This window comes from Eleutherodactylus coqui, chromosome 1, assembly GCF_035609145.1.
Source record: "Eleutherodactylus coqui strain aEleCoq1 chromosome 1, aEleCoq1.hap1, whole genome shotgun sequence".
In the NCBI taxonomy this organism is placed as follows: Eukaryota; Metazoa; Chordata; class Amphibia; order Anura; family Eleutherodactylidae; genus Eleutherodactylus; species Eleutherodactylus coqui.
In genome coordinates, this window is record NC_089837.1 from 404934954 (window position 1) to 404959125 (window position 24172).

At 45.5% G+C, this 24172-nt stretch overlaps 1 protein-coding gene across 1 annotated transcript in view; it reads right to left on the bottom strand.

The window, feature by feature from the left end:
• GPC6 (glypican 6) overlaps positions 1-24172 on the bottom strand; it is a 731553-nt gene that overhangs the window by 543972 nt on the left and 163409 nt on the right. The window contains exon 2 of the mRNA XM_066588819.1: positions 15234-15392. Coding sequence (XP_066444916.1) covers positions 15234-15392 — 159 coding nt within the window. The remainder of the gene's footprint in view (positions 1-15233; positions 15393-24172) is intronic.

Below are 24172 nucleotides of genomic sequence, written 5' to 3' on the forward strand. Positions count from 1 at the left end.
GCATAAGCCATTAGAAAAGGAAAAGCTAACTGGAAATGTACATGTGATGTAAGCAATAGACATACATTTGGTTTGGACAATAACGATGCTTGTTTTCATTTCTATATACATGCTAGCTTGTTACCTGCTGCTTCGTCCATGTGGAATTTGTATTTTTTAATCTCATCTGTGTTTTGCTGTATATTGAAATACAAAAAGTTGAAATAGTGAAAGGAATGTAACTGCAGTATGCTATGTCAGCGCAGTTCTATACACTTCATTTTTGGTCTTGTCATTTTTTGCTAGGATATAAAGGTTTTGTGGACTGTATACATGTGAGTATGCAACATACAATTGCCCGTGAGAAAAACATGTTTTTTTTAAATGTACACCTGCAACCTTAAGTGTTTGCCCCTGAGCCTTATTGATTGTCATTGCAAATACTGTTGAATTGAAATGAAAATCTGTTGGTATTATCAGAATGCGTGGAATTAAAACACTTTCTTCTTTTGCTATTGCCCTTACATGTCTGCCCATTTGTGTAGGCATAGCTTATGATGTGCATCCCTTTCCCCTCCACCCTACTGCACAGCGGTGCGTCTGCGCATCACCAAATAAATTTGTCTTGTCACGTTCCCTAGAGAACTCTATAGGGCTGGGGTCACACGGGATATATTCCCGGGGGAAATCTCACGGTTTTGCTGCAGCGAAAAAGCGTGAAATTTCTGCCAGGAAAGCGCAGTTTCAAAATCCATGGCACTTAGCATGCTTTTGCAGTACGGTAAGCACTCCCATAGAGGAGAGTGCAGCCGCAACGGAAAAAAAAAAAGAATGGACATGCTGTGGCCGGGAAATCAGTGCCACAACGCCGGCTTCTGCTGGCATTGCCATGACGGATTCATTGACCCAAGTTCACAATATTTTTCACAACTCTCGTCCACATGGCTGGCTAACTGCAGAATTAGCGGCCGCAGGTGGACTCACTGCGGCGAAATTCCGGACGGAATTTCTGCGGCAAATCCGCCAAATGTTTGGGATAAAACGTAGCCTATGTCCTTCCTCAAGATGCAAGCCATCTCCCTGTTAAATATCATCACAATCACTTCATCGGTTTAGCCATGAGAGGGTAGCAAACAGACTGAGTTACTTTTGCACTTATAATATTAGTTTGGATAGTGCCTAGAGTTTTATTTGTCTGTAACTAAGACCATAGCTAAGCCAATCCTAGTAGCAGTATCCAACATAAGATATTACTTCCGTAAAAGGGTTTCCGAAAAATATTATCAGTAAAAATTCTTGAAATATAAAAATATTCTCAAAGGCTACTACGGATATTATACTGTAGCAGTTTCTTTCATCTGTGATCATTTTTAAGTGGCTAGTTTGATAGTTATTTCTGATTACTTTCATGTCTTCACCATTTGAGGAGACAAATCAGTAAACTGAGAGAGTCACATCATATTGAGGTCCCAAGCTTTAGCTTTCCCACAGGCTTCAGAAATTCTCTCAATTTCATGCTTGTCTGCACTGCTTTATTTACACTGAAACCCCTCCACCATCAGTTTCACAGCACAAACTAGAGATGATTTGTTGAAAATCTATTCCATATTATTTTTTAGAAAAATAAAGCTATTAGTCCCCAAAAGATTTCATGGTGTCAGCTAAAATTCAACTGAACTGGAAATCAAATAATGACTAAGTAAATTAAATCAACAGAGCACAACTACTCTTTATAAAACACAGAGAATATTTCTGATTTTAGAACTACAATTAATGTTCCTGAAATTGGTATTAAAAATAAGTTATAATAAAGCATACCAGGTGCATGGACACTAGAAAATGACATACTGCAAGTCATAGCTCATTCTTGCACACTTGCCTAACTTGTCCGTATGTATGCACATACATGTGCACACTTGCCTAACTTGCCTGAATGTATTTAACTGTAGGTGTCAAGACTAGAGATGAGCGAACGCGTTCGTCCGAGCTTGATATTCGTGCGAATATTAGGGTGTTCAGGATGTTCGTTATTCGTAACGAACACCATGCGGTGTTCTGGTTACTTTCACTTACTTCCCTGAGACGTTTGCGCGCTTTTCTGGCCAATTGAAAGACAGGGAAGGCATTACAACTTCCCCCTGTGACGTTCAAGCCCTATACCACCCCCCTGCTGTGAGTGGCTGGGAAGATCAGGTGTTCGCCTAATATAAAAGTCGGCCCCTCCCGCGGCTCGCTTCAGATGCCTGGTGAGTTAGATGAGGGACAGTGCTGTTTGTACCGGAGCTGCTGTAGGGAAAGAATTGGTAGTTAGTGTAGGCTTCAAGACCCCCCAAAGGTCCTTATTAGGGCCACTGATAGCTGTGTGTTGGCTGCTGTTAGCAGTGGCATTTTTTTTTTTCCTCAAAATCGGCCTTGCAGAGCGTTGCACCTGGCATTAGGGACAGAAGTGCTGCATAGGCAGGGAGAGTGTTAGGAGTGAGTGTAGCCTTCAAGAACCTCAACGGTCCTTTCTAGGGCCATATTTATCCGTGTGCAGTTCTGTTCAGGCTGCTGTTAGCTGTGCTGCATTTTTTTGGGGCTTCTCAAAATCGCCTCTGCAGAGCATTCCACCCTCCATTGATACTGCAGGGAAAGAATTGTATAGGCAGGGCCACAACACAGTTATTATTCATTGAATATACGCAGTGCTGCCTTTTGCTTGTAAAACAAGTGAAAATAATTCTATTTGTCCAGCCTCTGTCCGTCCTAACGCCTGTGGACACGTGTGAGCTGCGTGAAAAACATTGCTAAATCATACGCACCCAGCTACGCTTTACTGCTGGCTTCGCCATTTGCTTTCCTTAATTGGGAAAAAAAATACCTGCTCTGCCAGAGTTATAATAACTCTGCTACCCTCACGTTCTGTGACACATAAGCAGGGACACAGCACAGTTATTAAACTTCTCATGTTCATTGAATATACGCAGTGCTGCCTTTTGGTGGGAAAAAACTGAAAACAAATCTATTTGTCCAGCCTCTGTCCGTCCTTACGGGCGGTGGAGACGTGTGAGCTGCGTGAAGAACAGTGCTAAATCATACGCACCCAGCTACGCTTTACTGCTGGCTTCGCCATTTGCTTTCCTTAATTGGGAAAAAAAATACCTGCTCTGCCAGAGTTATAATAACTCTGCTACCCTCACGTTCTGTGACACATAAGCAGGGACACAGCACAGTTATTAAACTTCTCATGTTCATTGAATATACGCAGTGCTGCCTTTTGGTGGGAAAAAACTGAAAACAAATCTATTTGTCCAGCCTCTGTCCGTCCTAACGCCTGTGCACACGTGTGAGCTGCGTGAAAAACATTGCTAAATCATACGCACCCAGCTACGCTTTACTGCTGCCTTCGCCATTTGCTTTCCTTAATTGGGAAAAAAAATACCTGCTCTGCCAGAGTTATAATAACTCTGCTACCCTCACGTTCTGTGACACATAAGCAGGGACACAGCACAGTTATTAAACTTCTCATGTTCATTGAATATACGCAGTGCTGCCTTTTGGTGGGAAAAAACTGAAAACAAATCTATTTGTCCAGCCTCTGTCCGTCCTAACGCCTGTGCACACGTGTGAGCTGCGTGAAAAACATTGCTAAATCATACGCACCCAGCTACGCTTTACTGCTGGCTTCGCCATTTGCTTTCCTTAATTGGGAAAAAAAATACCTGCTCTGCCAGAGTTATAATAACTCTGCTACCCTCACGTTCTGTGACACATAAGCAGGGACACAGCACAGTTATTAAACTTCTCATGTTCATTGAATATACGCAGTGCTGCCTTTTGGTGGGAAAAAACTGAAAACAAATCTATTTGTCCAGCCTCTGTCCGTCCTAACGCCTGTGCACACGTGTGAGCTGCGTGAAAAACATTGCTAAATCATACGCACCCAGCTACGCTTTACTGCTGGCTTCGCCATTTGCTTTCCTTAATTGGGAAAAAAAATACCTGCTCTGCCAGAGTTATAATAACTCTGCTACCCTCACGTTCTGTGACACATAAGCAGGGACACAGCACAGTTATTAAACTTCTCATGTTCATTGAATATACGCAGTGCTGCCTTTTGGTGGGAAAAAACTGAAAACAAATCTATTTGTCCAGCCTCTGTCCGTCCTAACGCCTGTGCACACGTGTGAGCTGCGTGAAAAACATTGCTAAATCATACGCACCCAGCTACGCTTTACTGCTGGCTTCGCCATTTGCTTTCCTTAATTGGGAAAAAAAATACCTGCTCTGCCAGAGTTATAATAACTCTGCTACCCTCACGTTCTGTGACACATAAGCAGGGACACAGCACAGTTATTAAACTTCTCATGTTCATTGAATATACGCAGTGCTGCCTTTTGGTGGGAAAAAACTGAAAACAAATCTATTTGTCCAGCCTCTGTCCGTCCTTACGGGCGGTGGAGACGTGTGAGCTGCGTGAAGAACAGTGCTAAATCATACGCACCCAGCTACGCTTTACTGCTGGCTTCGCCATTTGCTTTCCTTAATTGGGAAAAAAAATACCTGCTCTGCCAGAGTTATAATAACTCTGCTACCCTCACGTTCTGTGACACATTAGCAGGGACACAGCACAGTTATTAAACTTAGATTATTCATTCACTAAAGGCAGTGGGGCCGTTCGTTTTCCAAAAAGTGCAAAAATAATATTTGGCCTGCAGTCTTGCGCCAATTTATTTCCTGCCTGTGAAATCAAATCACTGGTAATACAGCATGCTGAGGGGTAGGGGTAGGCCTAGAGGACGTGGACGCGGCCGAGGACGCGGAGGGCCAAGTCAGGGTGTGGGCACAGGCCGAGCTCCGGATCCCGGTGTGTCGCAGCCGACTGCTGCGCGATTAGGAGAGAGGCACGTTTCTGGCGTCCCCACATTCATCGCCCAATTAATGGGTCCACGCGGGAGACGGTTATTAGAAAATGAGCAGTGTGAGCAGGTCCTGTCCTGGATGGCAGAAAGTGCTTCGAGCAACCTATCGTCAACACGCAGTTCTGCGCCGTCCACTGCTGCAAATCCGAATCCTCTGTCTGCTGCTCCTCCTTCCTCCCAGCCTCCTCACTCCACTACAATGACACCTGCTCAGGAGCGGGAACACTCCCAGGAACTGTTCTCGGGCCCCTGCTCAGATTGGGCAGCAGCGGTTCCTCTCCCACCAGAGGAGTTTATAGTCACTGATGCCCAACCATTCGAAAGTTCCCGGGGTCCGGGGGATGAGGCTGGGGACTTCCGCCAACTGTCTCAACAACTTTCTGTGGGTGAGGAGGACGATGACGATCAGACACAGTTGTCTTGCAGTGAGGTAGTAGTAAGGGCAGTAAGTCCGAGGGAGCAGCGCACAGAGGATTCGGAGGAAGAGCAGCAGGACGATGAGGTGACTGACCCCACCTGGTGTGCAACGCTTACTCAGGAGGACAGGTCTTCAGAGGGGGAGTCAAGGGCATCAGCAGGGCAGGTTGCAAGAGGCAGTGCGGTGGCCAGGGGTAGAGGCAGGGCCAGACCGAATAATCCACCAAGTGTTTCCCAAAGCGCCCCCTCGCGCCATGCCACCCTGCAGAGGCCGAGGTGCTCTAAGGTCTGGCAGTTTTTCACAGAGACGCCTGACGACCGACGAACTGTGGTGTGCAACCTTTGTCGCGCAAAGCTCAGCCGGGGAGCCAACACCAACAGCCTCACCACCACCACCATGCGCAGACATATGATGGCCAAGCACCCCACAAGGTGGGACGAAGGCCGTTCACCGCCTCCGGTTTGCACCCCTGCCTCTCCCCCTGTGCCCCAACCTGCCACTGAGATGCAACCCCCCTCTCAGGACACAGGCACGACCGTCTCATGGCCTGCACCCACACCCTCACCTCCGCTGTCCTCGGCCCCATCCTCCAATGTCTCGCACCGCACAGTCCAGCCGTCGCTAGCGCAACTGTTGGAGCGCAAGCGCAAGTACGCCGCCACGCACCCGCACGCTCAAACGTTAACCGTCCGCATCGCAAAATTCATCAGCCTTGAGATGCTGCCGTATAGGGTTGTGGAAACGGAGTCCTTCAAAAGTATCATGGAGGCGGCGGCCCCGCGCTACTCAGTTCCCAGTCGCCACTACTTTTCCCGATGTGCCGTCCCAGCCCTGCACGACCACGTCTCCCGCAACATTGTACGCGCCCTCACCAACGCGGTTACTGCCACGGTCCACTTAACTACGGACACGTGGACAAGCACAGGCGGGCAGGGCCACTACATCTCCCTGACGGCACATTGGGTGAATTTAGTGGAGGCTGGGACCGAGTCAGAGCCTGGGACCGCTCACGTCCTACCCACCCCCAGAATTGCGGGCCCCAGCTCGGTGCTGGTATCTGCGGAGGTGTATGCTTCCTCCACTAAAGCACCCTCCTCCTCCTCCTCCTCCTCCTCTGTCTCGCAATCAAGATGTGTTAGCAGCAGCATGTCGCCAGCAGTCGGTGTCGCGCGGTGTGGCAGCACAGCGGTGGGCAAGCGTCAGCAGGCCGTGCTGAAACTACTCAGCTTAGGCGATAAGAGGCACACGGCCCACGAACTGCTGCAGGGTCTGACACAGCAGACCGACCGCTGGCTTGCGCCGCTGAGCCTCCAACCGGGCATGGTCGTGTGTGACAACGGCCGTAACCTGGTGGCGGCTCTGCAGCTCGGCAGCCTCACGCACGTGCCATGCCTGGCCCACGTCTTTAATTTGGTGGTTCAGCGCTTTCTGAAAAGCTACCCACGCTTGTCAGACCTGCTCGTAAAGGCGCGCCGGCTCTGCGCACATTTCCGCAAGTCCCACACGGACGCTGCCACCCTGCGCACCCTGCAACATCACTTTAAGCTGCCAGTGCACCGACTGCTGTGCGACGTGCCCACACGGTGGAACTCTACGCTCCACATGTTGGCCAGGCTCTATGAACAACGGAGAGCTATAGTCGAATACCAACTCCAACATGGGCGGCGCAGTGGGAGTCAGCCTCCTCAATTCCTTTCAGAAGAGTGGGCCTGGTTGGCAGACATCTGCCATGTCCTTGGTAATTTTGAGGAGTCTACCCAGGTGGTGAGCGGCGATGCTACAATCATTAGCGTCACCATTCCTCTGCTATGCATCTTGAGAAATTCCCTGCAAACAATAAAGGCAGCTGCTTTGCGCTCAGAAACGGGGGCGGGGGAAGACAGTATGCCGCTGGATAGTCAAGGCACCCTCCTGTCTATTTCTCAGCGCGTACAGGAGGAGGAGGAGGAGCATGAGGAGGATGAGGAGGAGGGGGAAGAGACAGCTTGGCCCACTGCTGACCGTACCCATGCTGCTTGCCTGTCATCCTTTCAGCGTGTATGGCCTGAGGAGGAGGAGGAGGAGGAGGAGGAGGAGGATCCTGAAAGTGATCTTCCTAGTGAGGACAGCCATGTGTTGCGTACTGGTACCCTGGCACACATGGCTGACTTCATGTTAGGATGCCTTTCTCGTGACCCTCGCGTTGCACGCATTCTGGCCACGACGGATTACTGGGTGTACACACTGCTCGATCCACGGTATAAGGAGAACCTGCCCACTCTGATTCCCGAAGAGGAAAGGGGTTCGAGAGTGTTGCTATACCACAGGACCCTTGCGGACAAGCTGATGGTAAAATTCCCAGCCGACAGCGCTAGTGGCAGAAGGCGCAGTACCGAGGGCAAGGTAGCAGGGGATGTGCGTAGATCGAGCAGCATGTACATCCCAGGCAGTGCAACAGTCTTTAAGGGCCTGGCCAGCTTTATGGCTCCCCACCAAGACTGTGTCACCGCTCCCCAGTCACGGCTGAGTCGGCGGGAGCACTGTAAAAGGATGGTGAGGGAGTACGTAGCGGATCGCACGACCATCCTTGGTGACGCCTCTGCCCCCTACAACTACTGGGTGTCGAAGCTGGACACGTGGCCTGAACTCGCGCTGTATGCCCTGGAGGTGCTTGCTTGTCCTGCGGCTAGCGTCTTGTCGGAAAGGGTGTTTAGTGCGGCTGGGGGAATCATCACAGATAAGCGTAGCCGCTTGTCAACCGACAGTGCCGACAGGCTAACACTCATCAAGATGAACAAAGGCTGGATTTCCCCAGACTTCTGTTCTCCACCAGCGGACAGCAGCGATACGTAAGCAATACGTAGGCTGCACCCGCGGATGGAAGCTACGTTCTCTCTCACCATCCAAAACGGGGACATTTCTGCTTCATCAATCTGTGTCTAATATTCCTCCTCCTCCTCCTCCTGCTCCTCCTCCTGAAACCTCACGTAATCACGCTGAACGGGCAATTTTTCTTAGGGCCACAAGGCTCAGTCAAATAATTTTTCAGAACAATTTTTAAAAGTTTCAATGCGCTTAAAAGCATTGGAACTTTAACTTGAACCAATTTTTCGTTACACTGGGCTGCCTCCAGGCCTAGTTACCACTTAAGCCACATTAACCAAAGCGATTAATGGGTTTCACCTGCCCTCTTGGCTGGCCATGGCCAATTTTTGGGATGTACATTAGTACTGTTGATACAGCAATTTTTGTGGGCCCTCGCCTACAGTGTAATCAAATTAATTTTTAGCCCACCTGCATTACAGCTGACGTAACCTCAGCTGTGTTGGGCAATGCAATGGGATATTTTTGTGTACCGCCGGTGGGTTCCAGGGAGCCACCCATGCTGTAGGTGCACACGGAGTTTTTAATACATCTGTACACTTCTAAAGAACCCCAGTCTGACTGGGGCATGCAGTGTGGGCCGAAGCCCACCTGTATTACGCACAACATTACTACCTCAGCTGTGTTGGGCAATGCAATGGGATATTTCTATGTACCGCCGGTGGCTTCCTGGCACCCACCCAGGCAGTGGGTCCACAGGGAGTTTAACCTACATGTGTCCACTTGTAAAGAACCCCAGTCTGACTGGGGCATGCAGTGTGGGCCGAAGCCCACCTGCATTAAGCACGACATTACTACCTCAGCTGTGTTGGGCAATGCAATGGGATATTTTTGTGTACCGCCGGTGGGTTCCAGGGAGCCACCCATGCTGTAGGTGCACACGGAGTTTTTAATACATCTGTACACTTCTAAAGAACCCCAGTCTGACTGGGGCATGCAGTGTGGGCCGAAGCCCACCTGTATTACGCACAACATTACTACCTCAGCTGTGTTGGGCAATGCAATGGGATATTTCTATGTACCGCCGGTGGCTTCCTGGCACCCACCCAGGCAGTGGGTCCACAGGGAGTTTAACCTACATGTGTCCACTTGTAAAGAACCCCAGTCTGACTGGGGCATGCAGTGTGGGCCGAAGCCCACCTGCATTAAGCACGACATTACTACCTCAGCTGTGTTGGGCAATGCAATGGGATATTTCTGTGTACCGCCGGTGGGTTCCAGGGAGCCACCCATGCTGTGGGTCGACAGGGACTTCACAATAGGGAGTTGTACCTGCCTGTGTCTATGAATTAAAAAGCCCGGTCTGACTGGGGCATGCAGACACCTTGACAGAATGAATAGTGTGTGGCACATAGGTTCCCCATTGCTATGCCCACGTGTGCAGCTCCTGATGGCAGTGGCACAGGATTCTATTTCTCATTGCTTCTGTACAGCATTGTGGGCTATCGCTCCGCCACTTTTAAAGAGGGTCGCTGCCTAGCCGTGCCAACCTCTGCAGTGTGTGCCTGCGGTCCCTCGTCATGGCTGACGCAATTCTAAATAGACATGAGCGTGGTGTGGCATGAGGGCAGCTGAAGGCTGCCCAGGGACACTTTGGTGTGCGCTGTGGGGGGGAGGGGGGGCGGTTGGTCAGCATGTAACCCAGGAGAAGTGTCAGTGGAGTGTCATGCAGGCAGTGATTGTGCTTTGTTGGAGGTAGTGTGGTGCTTAGCAAAGGTATGCCATGCTAATGAGGGCTTTTCAGAAGTAAAAGTTGTTGGGAGGGGGGGGGGCCCACTCTTGCCGGTATTGTGGCTTAATAGTGGGACCTGTGAACTTGAGATGCAGCCCAACATGTAGCCCCTCGCCTGCCCTATCCGTCACTGTGTCATTCCCATCACTTTCCTGAATTGCCCAGATTTTCACACATGAAAACCTTAGCGAGCATCGGCGAAATACAAAAATGTTCTGGTCGCCCATTGACTTCAATGGGGTTCGTTGTTCGAAACGAACCCTCGAGCATCACGGGAAGTTCGTTACGAATAACGAACACCCGAACATTTTGGTGTTCGCTCATCTCTAGTCAAGACCACAGTTAAAACTTTATGCTTTGTTTGCTACTCTTTAAAAAACTGGACCGTAAGGCATGGCTGACACTTGAAAGTTGAATACATGCACATTTACCGTACTTCATGTACAAATATCACACATGCTGCTCATGTATAGTTTACACTATTGCTGCTGATATGGAAAAACAGTCACAAAACGCCTAAGCTTGAGAAGAAAATGCAGAATCTAAGCTCTTGTAAGCTCTTGATCAGTTAAAGTCTAACTTCACAACTAATAGCAGGTGCGCCTCAAAAGGCACATTCCGTTTCTCCAGGGAGTAGTTGCAGTTTTGTGCTTTTCTGTGTATGGGTGTTATTTATTTGGGCAGATTGGGAGGAAAGTTAAATCATTTCTCTTAAAGTTTAAGTATGGAGATTTCAGTGATAATGTGTTTTGTTAACCTAAATGATGTGTTTTATGACCATGCACAATTGGTAAGGGGCTTAGGACCGTTATTGACTGGCAGCCCACTTTTAGTCGGCTTCTGACTGCTGACTGCAGTAAAACAATTGCTGACAAGATTGTTAAATCAGCCTTAGTGAGAACAAAGTCTTCCCTGCCATCCCAGTTTTAACAATCTCATAACCCTTACCCTTACTAAACATTGCTGCTATCGGATTGTAGATCAAAGGAGAGAAATAGCTGACAATGTCTTTCTCTAAAATGTCTGTTGATGTGACAGTTATGATCTTACAGGTCTTAAAACCTTATTCAATAGCAGTTATACAGTGCTGCACATAACCTGCAGATGTACTTAGGTACCTGGCTGTCACAGGTATATAGTCACGGCATGCATTATGTGCTTTATATACAATAGACACAGTGACAACTTTGCTATCTCTTCTGGTCCGGACAATCATGTGATCAGTGCCATCAGGTGCTCACTCATTCGTTAGCTGATTGGGAACCTATTCACATGGCCTGATGATTGGGCAAATGAACATGCTTATGAATGCTCATGCCAATCAGGGGCATTAACTGTGAGAATTATTAGTTCTGTATAGTTTTTAAACCTTAGGACGTATAATAAATATGTCCATTTTTTTAACATTTTTACAGTACATCAGCCGCAATATCAACTTCAGTGTAGTAGTGTCAGCCAATTGTCATACATTATGTTGCATGATATCTCATTGTGTAATGGTATGAAAAAAGCTGAAGTTAGTCGACGTCTGTATCTGACCAAAACTATTTTGTTACAGGTATTAATATTGTTATTGGCCATATTATACAGCCAATGTTAGTCAATATCCCCTCAGCTTTCTCATATTAAACATGTGCCAAGACATTTTGAATGTCCACTGATGTATGTTTCAAGTATTACTGATGAAAAGGCTTTTTATTACCTCAAATTGCGTTTATTACTTGGTATTGAATAAAAATGGAGACGTCAATCTAACTACTTCTGCATACTTCAGACACATTTTTCGGTTGACCCTTATTTCTCTCCAGTTGTATAATCTCCAATGTTAGTGAATGTGGCAGTTCATATATCTATGTAAATTTGTGGCCATATTGCCATAAAGTCTGGATGTCTAAAAGTTGACACCTGACAGCTTGTATTTTACCTAGAGAACCTGAAAAAACGTGATCCATAACATCTATAATATGGATCATTTTTTATACCCCATACGAGAGAAAATATAGGCAAAATAAACAGGAAAATGTGAATAAAACAACTTGAAACAACAATAGACTAAATATAAAAGATAGACCTGATACTAAAATACAGTCAACTACTGTAGATGCAATCAAAACAATCTATATGCTATCTACTTTGTATCCCCATATCTCAGAATGCTCTTCTGCACAAGGCCCAAGATTGAAAACAAGTTCATCTCCAAACGCATAAAGTTAAAGCTTCTGTTTCTAGAGACAAAAAACAACCTTTTTTGAAATCTCCTATGAACCTTCTAATATACGAAATAACGCTCTATTAGAAACTGTTTTGTCAGCATGTTCCATCAATCACAGAGCGAGTGTTTTATCACTAGTCAACTAATATGCTAACACTTCCTGTTCTTAGTTTTGTAAAAAAAAATGGCCACCATAACTGACTACAAAAATATAAAATACATCGGTAAGGGAATAAAATATCATTATGACCAAATTGTGGTTAGTGATCTAAATTCTGATTTACTAGTATGCAGCTGATTTTACATTTCGGATGGGAGTCTTCTATTGTTAGTTTACATCTTTACAAAATAAATACATTTCCTTTTATAATTCACTGTGTACAACCAATTTTATTGGTATTTAATGATAGTTCCCCTTTAAAGCATAGCACAAAAATCACTAGATCGTGAATTTCAATAAACCTAATCTTTAAAAGAGAACAAGAAGCCAGTTACAGCTTTCAGGCTTAATTGCAAGGTTGAATAAACTCCCTGGTGATTACAGATTACTGTCACAAATTTGTGGCAACAATTTAATGTTCTTTTTTTCTGGAAAATAAATTATTTCCATTCTGTGCAGGCCAATAATAAAGATCCATTCAGCGGTAGGCTAATATGCACACTCTAAGCATTAAGCAGCAGGGTTTTTTTTATATTATGAGCAGCAAGAATCAATTTTATGTTCAAAAGAGATTTTTTTATTGTTTCTCTCCATAAAAGTTCTTGAGTTGCGAGTATTATATCTCTTAGGAGATCTGGTTAAATCACTCCACATGGTGTAATGACAATTTATGATATAACAAATATATGATGTTTACCTTGTTCTGCTCCTGCACTGAAGTGCAATCGTGATAGAAAGTTTGATTTGTATTGCTTTAATTTATTACATAAAAAACGACTACAAGCAGAAACATTATGATCACTCAATATAGCTGTCAATTCTTGTTTTTGTTCAATGTGTAAATTAGCTCTTGTGACATTTCAGTTTCTATAGTAGACTCGGAGACCATTTTTTCCCTGATATTCACCAAATTAAATCATAGCTTACTTCTTTATCAACAGCAATTTGTCAGCTACATCAAAATCAGCTCTATGCACTAACAATGTCTGTTCGGTTCCACCATAAACAGAGTCTATTGAACTATTGACAGGGCACATTAATTCCTCAACCTAAGGCTACATGTACAATGAGCAAAAACCTTCTGCCTGCTCCTTTGCTATTCAACTGAGACCTCCTGTTGCTGACCCCTGGTTTCCCTTCTGACTATGCTACTTGCCTCCTCCATCTGTACATGTGAACCGATACCTCCCATTGCAGACTTGTGGCTTTTCCCAGCTACTACACCTAAGGCTCTACCCTAGTGCCTGAAAACACTACAGATGTTTTCCCTCACAACAATGCTGCAAGATTAAAAATCACAGTATTTCCTATCTTTTGGCGTTCCTTTAGAATGCCTCACTTATTGTTTTCAATGGGACCTTTAAAGAAATTACATGGCACTTCCATGCCATACGATGTGCATGCAAGTGTGATGCAATGATTCTCATTGAAATCAATGGGAAACACTTGCGATCCTCAAGCATGTGTGAAACACGTACCTGAGGATCTCAATTTCGCAGAAATGATGAAGGCTTTTCTTGAATGAAAAATGCCTTGCATCTGCATGTAAGATACACGTTGGCAGGTGAGATATTAGGCTGAGTGAATGTAGCCAAGAATGAACTACAATTAATGCACTGAGAGTCCATACAATTACATGAAGTTGAGAAGTTTGAAAAAAAAAACATAGTTTCATCAAGTACAGCCTATAATCCTATCCCGTTGATCCAGAAAAAGGAAAAAAATAAACATGGGGTGTATGTCAATTGCCCCATATTAGGGGAAGAATTCTTTTCTGATTTCAACCATGGCAATTAGAATAAAACCCTGGATCAACAGAAATTGAGTACTCATGATCTGTAAAACTATTAGTTTCAAGTAAGTTGTCCAGGCCGCTCTTGAACTTGTTCAATGAATCAACCACCACAATATCAAAAATTCTAAAGTCTCACTGCTCTTACTGCTAACATGCAGAATTAAAAAATAAAAAACAGAATTCTGAATCAAAATCCGCAGTTAGCCCTGAAGATTTTCGGGTGGAGTTCAGAGATAGCATATTCTGCAACGCTGTAGCGAAATATTCCATTATGTGTGAAAGGTCCCTTAGGCCTCGTTCACATGAGCGCTGTTTGCGTGCAGTATAGGCACGCACAGAAAGCGCTTCTATTGGAACCAATGGTTTCCTATAGAGGAAGCATTCACTTGAAGGAATTTTAGACACGCAAAATACTCGCACCTGTCAAAGATAGGACATGCGACCGCAATGCACACATCTAAGGTACGTGATGCTAGAATAGATATGACCTGACTAGAGATGAGCGAACCTACTCGGCCACGCCCCTTTTTCGCCCGAGTGCCGCCATTTTCGAGTACTTCCGTACTCGGGCGAAAAGATTCGGGGGGCGCCGTGGGTGAGTGGGGGGTTGCAGCGGGGAGTGGGGGGGGAGAGGGAGAGAGAGAGGGCTCCCCCCTGTTCCCCGCTGCTACCCCCCGCTCCGCCACGCTTCCCCCCTTTCCCCCCGGCACCCCCAGAATCTTTTCACCCGAGTACGGAAGTACTCGAAAATCGCGATGCTCGATCGAGTAATTACTCGAAACGAGTACGTTCGCTCATCTCTAGACCTGCGCTATCTTTGGTGCGTGCTTTCCATAGACCCCTATGGGAGCTGGAATACACGCACCACGCACCTCGGATCGTGTAAACAGGCTAATTAAAATAGCTGGAATTCACCTGTTTACGCGATCTTTAGTGCAGTATAGCCAAGATCTTTTCACGTGCCTATACTGCGCTAAAACAGCGCTCATCTGAACGAGACCTTAGAATACTACATGCTAATCCAGAATCTCATGAGGAGGAAATCAGGTGATTGAGCAAAAATACTAATCAAAAGACTATGCTGGTTTAAAACTTACTTTCCATCCTCTCTGCCCATTAATTAATATACGCTAATAAAATACAAGTTGGTGTCAGATTAAAGAAGTGTACTTACCATCAAACTTCTTATGCCACAATATAAAGGTGGTGCGGACAAAATGACTTGTTTCTTGAACTAGATTTTCAAACTCCAATTTACTTAGCTGACTAAGTTTATTTTCCATTTTAGTTGTACAGCATGTGTATTCCTGAGGACATACTCGAAGATGCTCTCCTGCCAGAGAAAAAAAACAACAGATACTTGAGTATAGACAAGCCTGAATATTTCATATATCAAAGGTATAATTATTTTAGCAGCACATTCATTACAGTCAGCAGCAGAATTAATGAAAACTAAGTTCATAATTTTGCTCATGTGGAATCTTTTTATGGTTTAATCACTTTTATTCAGAGCAAAAGTATATGTCAAGGTAGATTATCAGGTTAGTAGAGATGAGCGAGGGTACTCGGCCACGCCCCTTTTTCACCTGAGTACCGCGAGTTTCGAGTACTTCTGTACTCGGGCGAAAAGATTCAGGGGGCACCGTGGGTGAGTGGGGGGTTGCAGCGGGGAGTGGGGGGGAGAGGGAGAGAGAGAGGGCTCCCCCCTGTTCCCCGCTGCTATCCCCCGCGCCGCCACGCCTCCCCCCGCCCCCCGGCGCCCCCCGAATCTTTTCACCCGAGTACTGAAGTACTCGAAAATCGCGATACTCGATCGAGCAAATACTCGAAACGAGTATACTCGCTCATCTCTACAGGTTAGGTTAAATTTACATCTGCACTAGGGATTGCATTTTCCTGCTCCTTTATGTGAGCAGGAAAACAGAATCTTCTGGTGAACGGATTTGTCTCATAATGGAACCAAATTGTGCCAAACGGACCACATTGACTATAATGGAGTCCGTTTGGTTCCTGCACCTGTCTGGCATTTTTACCATACAAAAGAGTCCTGCATGCACGACTTTTTTGTCCACCGGTTCATGCCAGGTTTGTGCCGGGGCTTCTGAATGGAGCCTCTGACGCAGATGTGAATAGAGTCTTAACAGTACTGTATAACAGTTGGTATGAAGACACAGAATCATGGTAGTAAAGTAAAATAGGAAAAAGGGTGTGGGGTGAAGGGGAATAAAGAATGTCCATGCAGTAAGACAAAGAATACCTAAGTTATCAGCGCAGGCTAGAGAGCCATGAGGGTGGGGAGTTGGAACATTTAAACTAAATCCATGGTATCCATATTTTAAAAGGCCACTCCATTGATTGTTCTTTCATTCGTTATGTAACTAGCCCCCAGTATATACAAGTCAGCTAGTGTTATCTTGGTTAGTTATTTCTATCCATCTGCAAGAATCCCATTTTTCTTTCCATCTGAAACACTTGTCCTCTTTCTTGTCAGATGGATTATGTGTTCTCATTTTGTCCATCTCAAATTTAATTGGGTTTATGTGTTCAGTTTCTAGTCAGTGTCTCAGTCAGCATAACATTTCTGTGATTTTATTATATAGTGTACCACAAAAACTGCTTAGTGGGGATGCAAACACTTTTATCATAGTTACCGATGACGATTTGAGGCGCATGCCACATAATTATAATAGAGGAGGTCACAGCTCATTCTCATGAGTACTTATGGTCTGTAGCTTATTTAGATGAATATAGAATGTAATGACAGTCTCTAGCTGCTAATGTAATGCTGTGCTGATGCATCATGGCAAAAATCTCCCCATCATGATAGTACCGGATAAGCATCAGACATGAAGCTGCACTGTATGGAAGTGACTGCAATATACATAATAGACTTGAGCTTGACAGGTAATCAAGTGAGGAGGGCAGGATGGAAATATGTGTATTCACTAGAGTGGCCCTTTATGGAACTAATCTGTCCTGGGCTAATAGCGCCTTCATTCTATATTGAACTGAGTTAGTATCTAGCCATTCCCTCAGTAAAGAAGTTTGAATGTATTTTCGGTGTTGTGGTATTCGCAAGCAGGCTACTTTTAGAAAGAATCTCAAGATACCCTTTTTTTGAGGAAGTATGAGATCCTGGAAGCACAGACAAGAAAAGTATGGTATGGGCCAGGACATTATAGCAGAGAGTACATAAGTATATAAATTATTTGAAGTGCATGGGAGTTGTGCCTGCAATACCACACTGGGTCACTGAACAATGTATGGAGCTATCTTCTTCTGCCCCATATAGGGTGACACCTAGTCTGGAGAACTACTGATCAGCTGAGGGCCCATGTAGTAAAACTACGCTGATCATCTACAGATAGGTCATCAGTTTTTAAGAGCCGGTGAACTCCTTTAGGGCAGTAGGAGACTGGCAGAATACACAACATAAAAACTATTAAATAAAGTAAAAAAAATGTATTTCACAGTTAGAAATGAAATACAAATGTTTGTGTTCCATAGGTTTCTATGAGGTACAAACATGCTAAGAAGCAAAAGTGTTTCTTTAACTTCAATATCTACTCAAAATTCTGGGTGATGACTATTAGATAAATTAAAAATGGATGTCCTACAAACAGACTGATAATTGGTTAACTTATCTGTTATCGGGCCTCCCAGAGGGACCATTCATTTTCCACACTCTCTGACCCAGCTGTCCTTGTGAATCATTCATAGAAATTGAGTCGATGGCAAGTATATACCAAATAATGCTTAACAGGGAACAGTGACAGTCAGTCTTTGGACACTTTCCATCTGAGTCACTAAGCATTTTCAGAGCTTCTTTATTGGATATGTGGTGTATAATAGACTACTTATTTTGAAAGTCCACTACTATCTACTTATATGATTCATTACCTTTACTGACATTTTAACTGTTACAAGAAAAGTCTGTTTAGTAAAGCAACTGTGAAAGATGTAACCCCTCCAAAAGGTCTGTCACCTGAACCTAGCACTGCACAGTAAACCTATCATAAGATGTCAGACTTACAGACACTAACTGCACCTTTATTTTGTTCTACAGAGATTCCAATCCTGAATTACATTTTTCCACACTTCCCAAGGATTTACAAATTGCTGTTATAGTTCCATTTTCACCCAATAGGGTAAGATGATCTGTGCATGCATCGGTCTGTATTTGTGTGAAATTTGTATGGGTCTGTGGGAAATGTAGGAGACGCCAACCACATCACCTATTAGTCAGAGAGAATCAGAGAGATACATTTCAGAAACTAGCACTGCAGATAGCAGAAACAGTCTGGGCCTTCTTACCAGGCCATTTGGGATTCAGTACCATGCAGTGTGGGAAGTATTAACCCCTTAAGGACCTGGCTGTTTTGTACCTTAAGGACATTTTTATGTTTTATTGGGGGTAAAAAGCTAAAAAAAAATGTTAACATTTCTGGCAATTTTTTAAATTAGTATATTTACACTAAAATAAAGTATGGGAACGTATTCCTCATTTTGCTTTGGATGTTTCAATATATAATATGTATACTTTTGGATTACAGGGTGCATATAGCAATGTTAGAATGATAGCTGTGCGCTCAAATAGGAGAATAGTGATTATGTAGTGATCCTGAGTATTCACTCTAAGGGGGAAAGTTTCCACAATATGGCAAAATGGGGCATCACTTCCTCCCCTGGAATCCTGTAATAGCCTTTCAAATCACCAGGAGCTTATCCTCAGTCCAGATAGACACTATCCCCCAGCGATAGTTTCATCTTCTTTTATTCTTCTTTTCAAAGCGCAGCATACAAGGATACAGAAGCAATCCCTGGTGGGTTAAACATATAGCGACGGTTTTGGTTGGCGTCAGCTCTGGGTTATTTTTTTATGTATATATTGCTGTTTTGATCTGTAATTTTTTTTTACTTATGTATGTAATTATGTTTTTTACTATTTATGTTCCCCATGACATCATATAAGACCTCTGGGGACATTAATATGTTTTTTTTTTCATTTGACATTTTTTCACTGTAGCTGAGTTATCTATAGGAGCCCCAGTTACAGGAAAAAACATCCCCTGTAGTGACATTAGTCACTGGCAGAGCTGATCAGGGTCTGCTGGGATCCTGTAGCTCTGTTGTAGCAGGGAATCCTGTGGGTCATGAATTTGGCTCCCGAATTTGAAGAGCACTGGTCATTGAGCACTGTGTACTAACAAAAGGAGGCAGAAAGGGTTAAAACCCATGTCTCTCTCCTCCTCCAGGTTATCAGCTGTGACTAACAGCTGACAACCCATTCTGATTGATTGCAGAAGCAGGAGGCTCTAATCCCAGCTGTAATTTTACATACGGCTGGGCTTTAAAACCTGGGACCAAGTGCCGTAAATTTACAGTACTTGGTCCTCAATGGGTTAAACGTCATTTTGCAAGGTGTCTAGGCATTACAGGCTTTTATTAAAATAACAATAAAATAAAACGTTGCCACACTCTTTAATGTATTATTCCCTACATGCCATTGGTGTCACCAGAATCTAGTTGGTGCTGGGTTCCTTTTAAGTCAGAAGGCAAAAATGATTTGTTTAATTCTACTGGAAAAAAAGCAATCTATCAATGTATCCATATATTATTTAAACTACAATCTTCTAATTCATAAAATCCATATTTTATTTTGAGCTTAATTAATACAAACTGCATACAAGTTTTCAAATTAAAGTATATAGATAGCGCAAGAACCATAAATGCTTACTATGCACAAATATAGTATGGTTGATTATTCAAAGTATGTTTTGGGTGAATGCTTCATACTGATAGATTCCAGAGTTTAGTTACAGCAACTGAACTGTGATATTATGTGTGACAATCTCTCTCTTTTGTAATCAATTATTTTTTTATGAGACCTGACACGCTGTCTGAGTGGTGTCTGTCGTCAGTGAATTGATTCATATTGCATATGCAGAAGTGTCAGAATGTGTCCCAATGTACTGGTGTGGCTACACTATTGCATACCATAGGCACCATTCACACTGTTTGGCAATTGCAACGCTAGCCAAATAGCATAGTGGCACTTGGCAGTCTACACAGTTTTGGCATTGCCATATCTGTATACATATATACAGTGTGCCTTAAAAGTCGTTAAGGGGTTACAAAGGATTATGTTGTTAGAATGAAACTCAATAGTCACATGAGACAAGTATCAAATGAAAGATGAAGTCTTCCAGTGTTCCATCTCAAGATTCCATTTCGAGGTTGGCACTCTAGAGAGTGAAGAAATCAGTACGTAAATGTGCTTGACAATTAGGGCTCAGTCACACGGGCGCATCGGCACCCGTACACAGGCACCGATGTGCCCGTGTGACTGAGCCCTTCCTGCAGGAAAAAGATGGCCATACCTCAAGACGGACGTCTCTCTGCAGCACTGAAGAAAGAACACATGACCTGCAATGAAGGCGGTCACATGTTCTTTCTCCCGGTTGCATAGAGACGTCTGTCTAGAGGTACGGCCGTCTTCCTCCTGCAGTAACACGAGCGCCGATGCGCCCGTGTGACTGAGCCCTTAGGCTGCGTTCACACATGGTGTTTTTATTGTGATATTTAATTGCTGTTCTTTTACTATTAAAACCACATCAAGAAACCACATGTGGTCCATTTTTCTTTACGGAAAGCACCGTGACTAGAGATGAGCGAACACCAAAATGTTCGGGTGTTCGTTATTCGGAACGAACTTCCCGTGATGCTCGAGGGTTCGTTTCGAACAACGAACCCCATTGAAGTCAATGGGCGACCAGAACATTTTTGTATTTCGCCGATGCTCGCTAAGGTTTTCATGTGTGAAAATCTGGGCAATTCAGGAAAGTGATGGGAATGACACAGTGACGGATAGGGCAGGCGAGGGGCTACATGTTGGGCTGCATCTCAAGTTCACAGGTCCCACTATTAAGCCACAATACCGGCAAGAGTGGGCCCCCCCCCCTCCCAACAACTTTTACTTCTGAAAAGCCCTCATTAGCATGGCATACCTTTGCTAAGCACCACACTACCTCCAACAAAGCACAATCACTGCCTGCATGACACTCCACTGACACTTCTCCTGGGTTACATGCTGCCCAACCGCCCCCCCTCCCCCCCACAGCGCACACCAAAGTGTCCCTGGGCAGCCTTCAGCTGCCCTCATGCCACACCACGCTCATGTCTATTTAGAATTGCGTCTGCCATGACGAGGGACCGCAGGCACACACTGCAGAGGTTGGCATGGCTAGGCAGCGACCCTCTTTAAAAGTGGCGGAGCGATAGCCCACAATGCTGTACAGAAGCAATGAGAAATAGAATCCTGTGCCACCGCCATCAGGAGCTGCACACGTGGGCATAGCAATGGGGAACCTATGTGCCACACACTATTCATTCTGTCAAGGTGTCTGCATGCCCCAGTCAGACCGGGCTTTTTAATTCATAGACACAGGCAGGTACAACTCCCTATTGTGAAGTCCCTGTCAACCCACAGCATGGGTGGCTCCCTGGAACCCACCGGCGGTACACAGAAATATCCCATTGCATTGCCCAACACAGCTGAGGTAGTAATGTTGTGCTTAATGCAGGTGGGCTTCGGCCCACACTGCATGCCCCAGTCTGACTGGGGTTCTTTATAAGTGTACAGATGTAGTAAAAACTCCGTGTGCACCTACAGCATGGGTGGGTGCCAGGAAGCCACCGGCGGTACATAGAAATATCCCATTGCATTGCCCAACACAGCTGAGGTAGTAATGTCGTGCTTAATGCAGGTGGGCTTCGGCCCACACTGCATGCCCCAGTCTGACTGGGGTTCTTTATAAGTGTACAGATGTAGTAAAAACTCCGTGTGCACCTACAGCATGGGTGGGTGCCAGGAAGCCACCGGCGGTACATAGAAATATCCCATTGCATTGCCCAACACAGCTGAGGTAGTAATGTTGTGCTTAACCCTTTCCAATCCAATTTGTATATGGTTTTCCTAGGGGGCTTACTCTTTTTCTGCCGTTATACAACGGCGCTATATGCTGGCTAAAGCCAGTACTGCATGAGCTGACACGTAGGATAGGCTCCGACAGCAGAGAGGCTGGCAATATACAGTAAGAGAACCCCGACGGACGTCTACCAACAACGGAGCTGTACAGCCTTAAACCCTAATGTCTTCACAGGTCACACAGTGGACTGGAAAGGGTTAATGCAGGTGGGTTTCGGCCCACACTGCATGCCCCAGTCAGACTGGGTTTCTTTATAAGTGGAAACAGATGCATTTATAATTCCCTGTGGACCCACAGCATGGGTGGGTGCCAGGAAGCCACCGGCGGTACATAGAAATATCCCATTGCATTGCCCAACACAGCTGAGGTAGTAATGTCGTGCGTAATACAGGTGGGCTTCGGCCCACACTGCATGCCCCAGTCAGACTGGGGTTCTTTACAAGTGGACACATGTAGGTTAAACTCCGTGTGCACCTACAGCATGGGTGGCTCCCTGGAACCCACCGGCGGTACATAAAAATATCCCATTGCAGTGCCCAACACAGCTGAGGTAGTAATGTCGTGCTTAATACAGGTGGGCTTCGGCCCACACTGCATGCCCCAGTCAGACTGGGGTTCTTTACAAGTGGAAACACATGCATTTATAATTCCCTGTGGACCCACAGCATGGGTGGGTGCCAGGAAGCCACCGGCGGTACATAGAAATATCCCATTGCATTGCCCAACACAGCTGAGGTAGTAATGTCGTGCGTAATACAGGTGGGCTTCGGCCCACACTGCATGCCCCAGTCAGACTGGGGTTCTTTACAAGTGGACACATGTAGGTTAAACTCCGTGTGCACCTACAGCATGGGTGGCTCCCTGGAACCCACCGGCGGTACACAAAAATATCCCATTGCATTGCCCAACACAGCTGAGGTAGTAATGTTGTGCTTAATGCAGGTGGGCTTCGGCCCACACTGCATGCCCCAGTCTGACTGTGGTTCTTTACAAGTGGAAACAGATGCATTTATAATTCCCTGTGGACCCACAGCATGGGTGGGTGCCAGGAAGCCAGCGGCGGTACACAGGAATATCCCATTGCATTGCCCAACACAGCTGAGGTAACGTCAGCTGTAATGCAGGTGGGCTAAAAATTAATTTGATTACACTGTAGGCGAGGGCCCACAAAAATTGCTGTATCAACAGTACTAATGTACATCCCAAAAATTGGCCATGGCCAGCCAAGAGGGCAGGTGAAACCCATTAATCGCTTTGGTTAATGTGGCTTAAGTGGTAACTAGGCCTGGAGGCAGCCCAGTGTAACGAAAAATTGGTTCAAGTTAAAGTTCCAATGCTTTTAAGCGCATTGAAACTTATAAAAATTGTTCTGAAAAATTATTTGACTGAGCCTTGTGGCCCTAAGAAAAATTGCCCGTTCAGCGTGATTACGTGAGGTTTCAGGAGGAGGAGCAGGAGGAGGAGGAGGAGGAATATTAGACACAGATTGATGAAGCAGAAATGTCCCCGTTTTGGATGGTGAGAGAGAACGTAGCTTCCATCCGCGGGTGCAGGCTACGTATTGCTTACGTATCGCTGCTGTCCGCTGGTGGAGAACAGAAGTCTGGGGAAATCCAGCCTTTGTTCATCTTGATGAGTGTTAGCCTGTCGGCACTGTCGGTTGACAAGCGGCTACGCTTATCTGTGATGATTCCCCCAGCCGCACTAAACACCCTTTCCGACAAGACGCTAGCCGCAGGACAAGCAAGCACCTCCAGGGCATACAGCGCGAGTTCAGGCCACGTGTCCAGCTTCGACACCCAGTAGTTGTAGGGGGCAGAGGCGTCACCAAGGATGGTCGTGCGATCCGCTACGTACTCCCTCACCATCCTTTTACAGTGCTCCCGCCGACTCAGCCGTGACTGGGGAGCGGTGACACAGTCTTGGTGGGGAGCCATAAAGCTGGCCAGGCCCTTAAAGACTGTTGCACTGCCTGGGATGTACATGCTGCTCGATCTACGCACATCCCCTGCTACCTTGCCCTCGGTACTGCGCCTTCTGCCACTAGCGCTGTCGGCTGGGAATTTTACCATCAGCTTGTCCGCAAGGGTCCTGTGGTATAGCAACACTCTCGAACCCCTTTCCT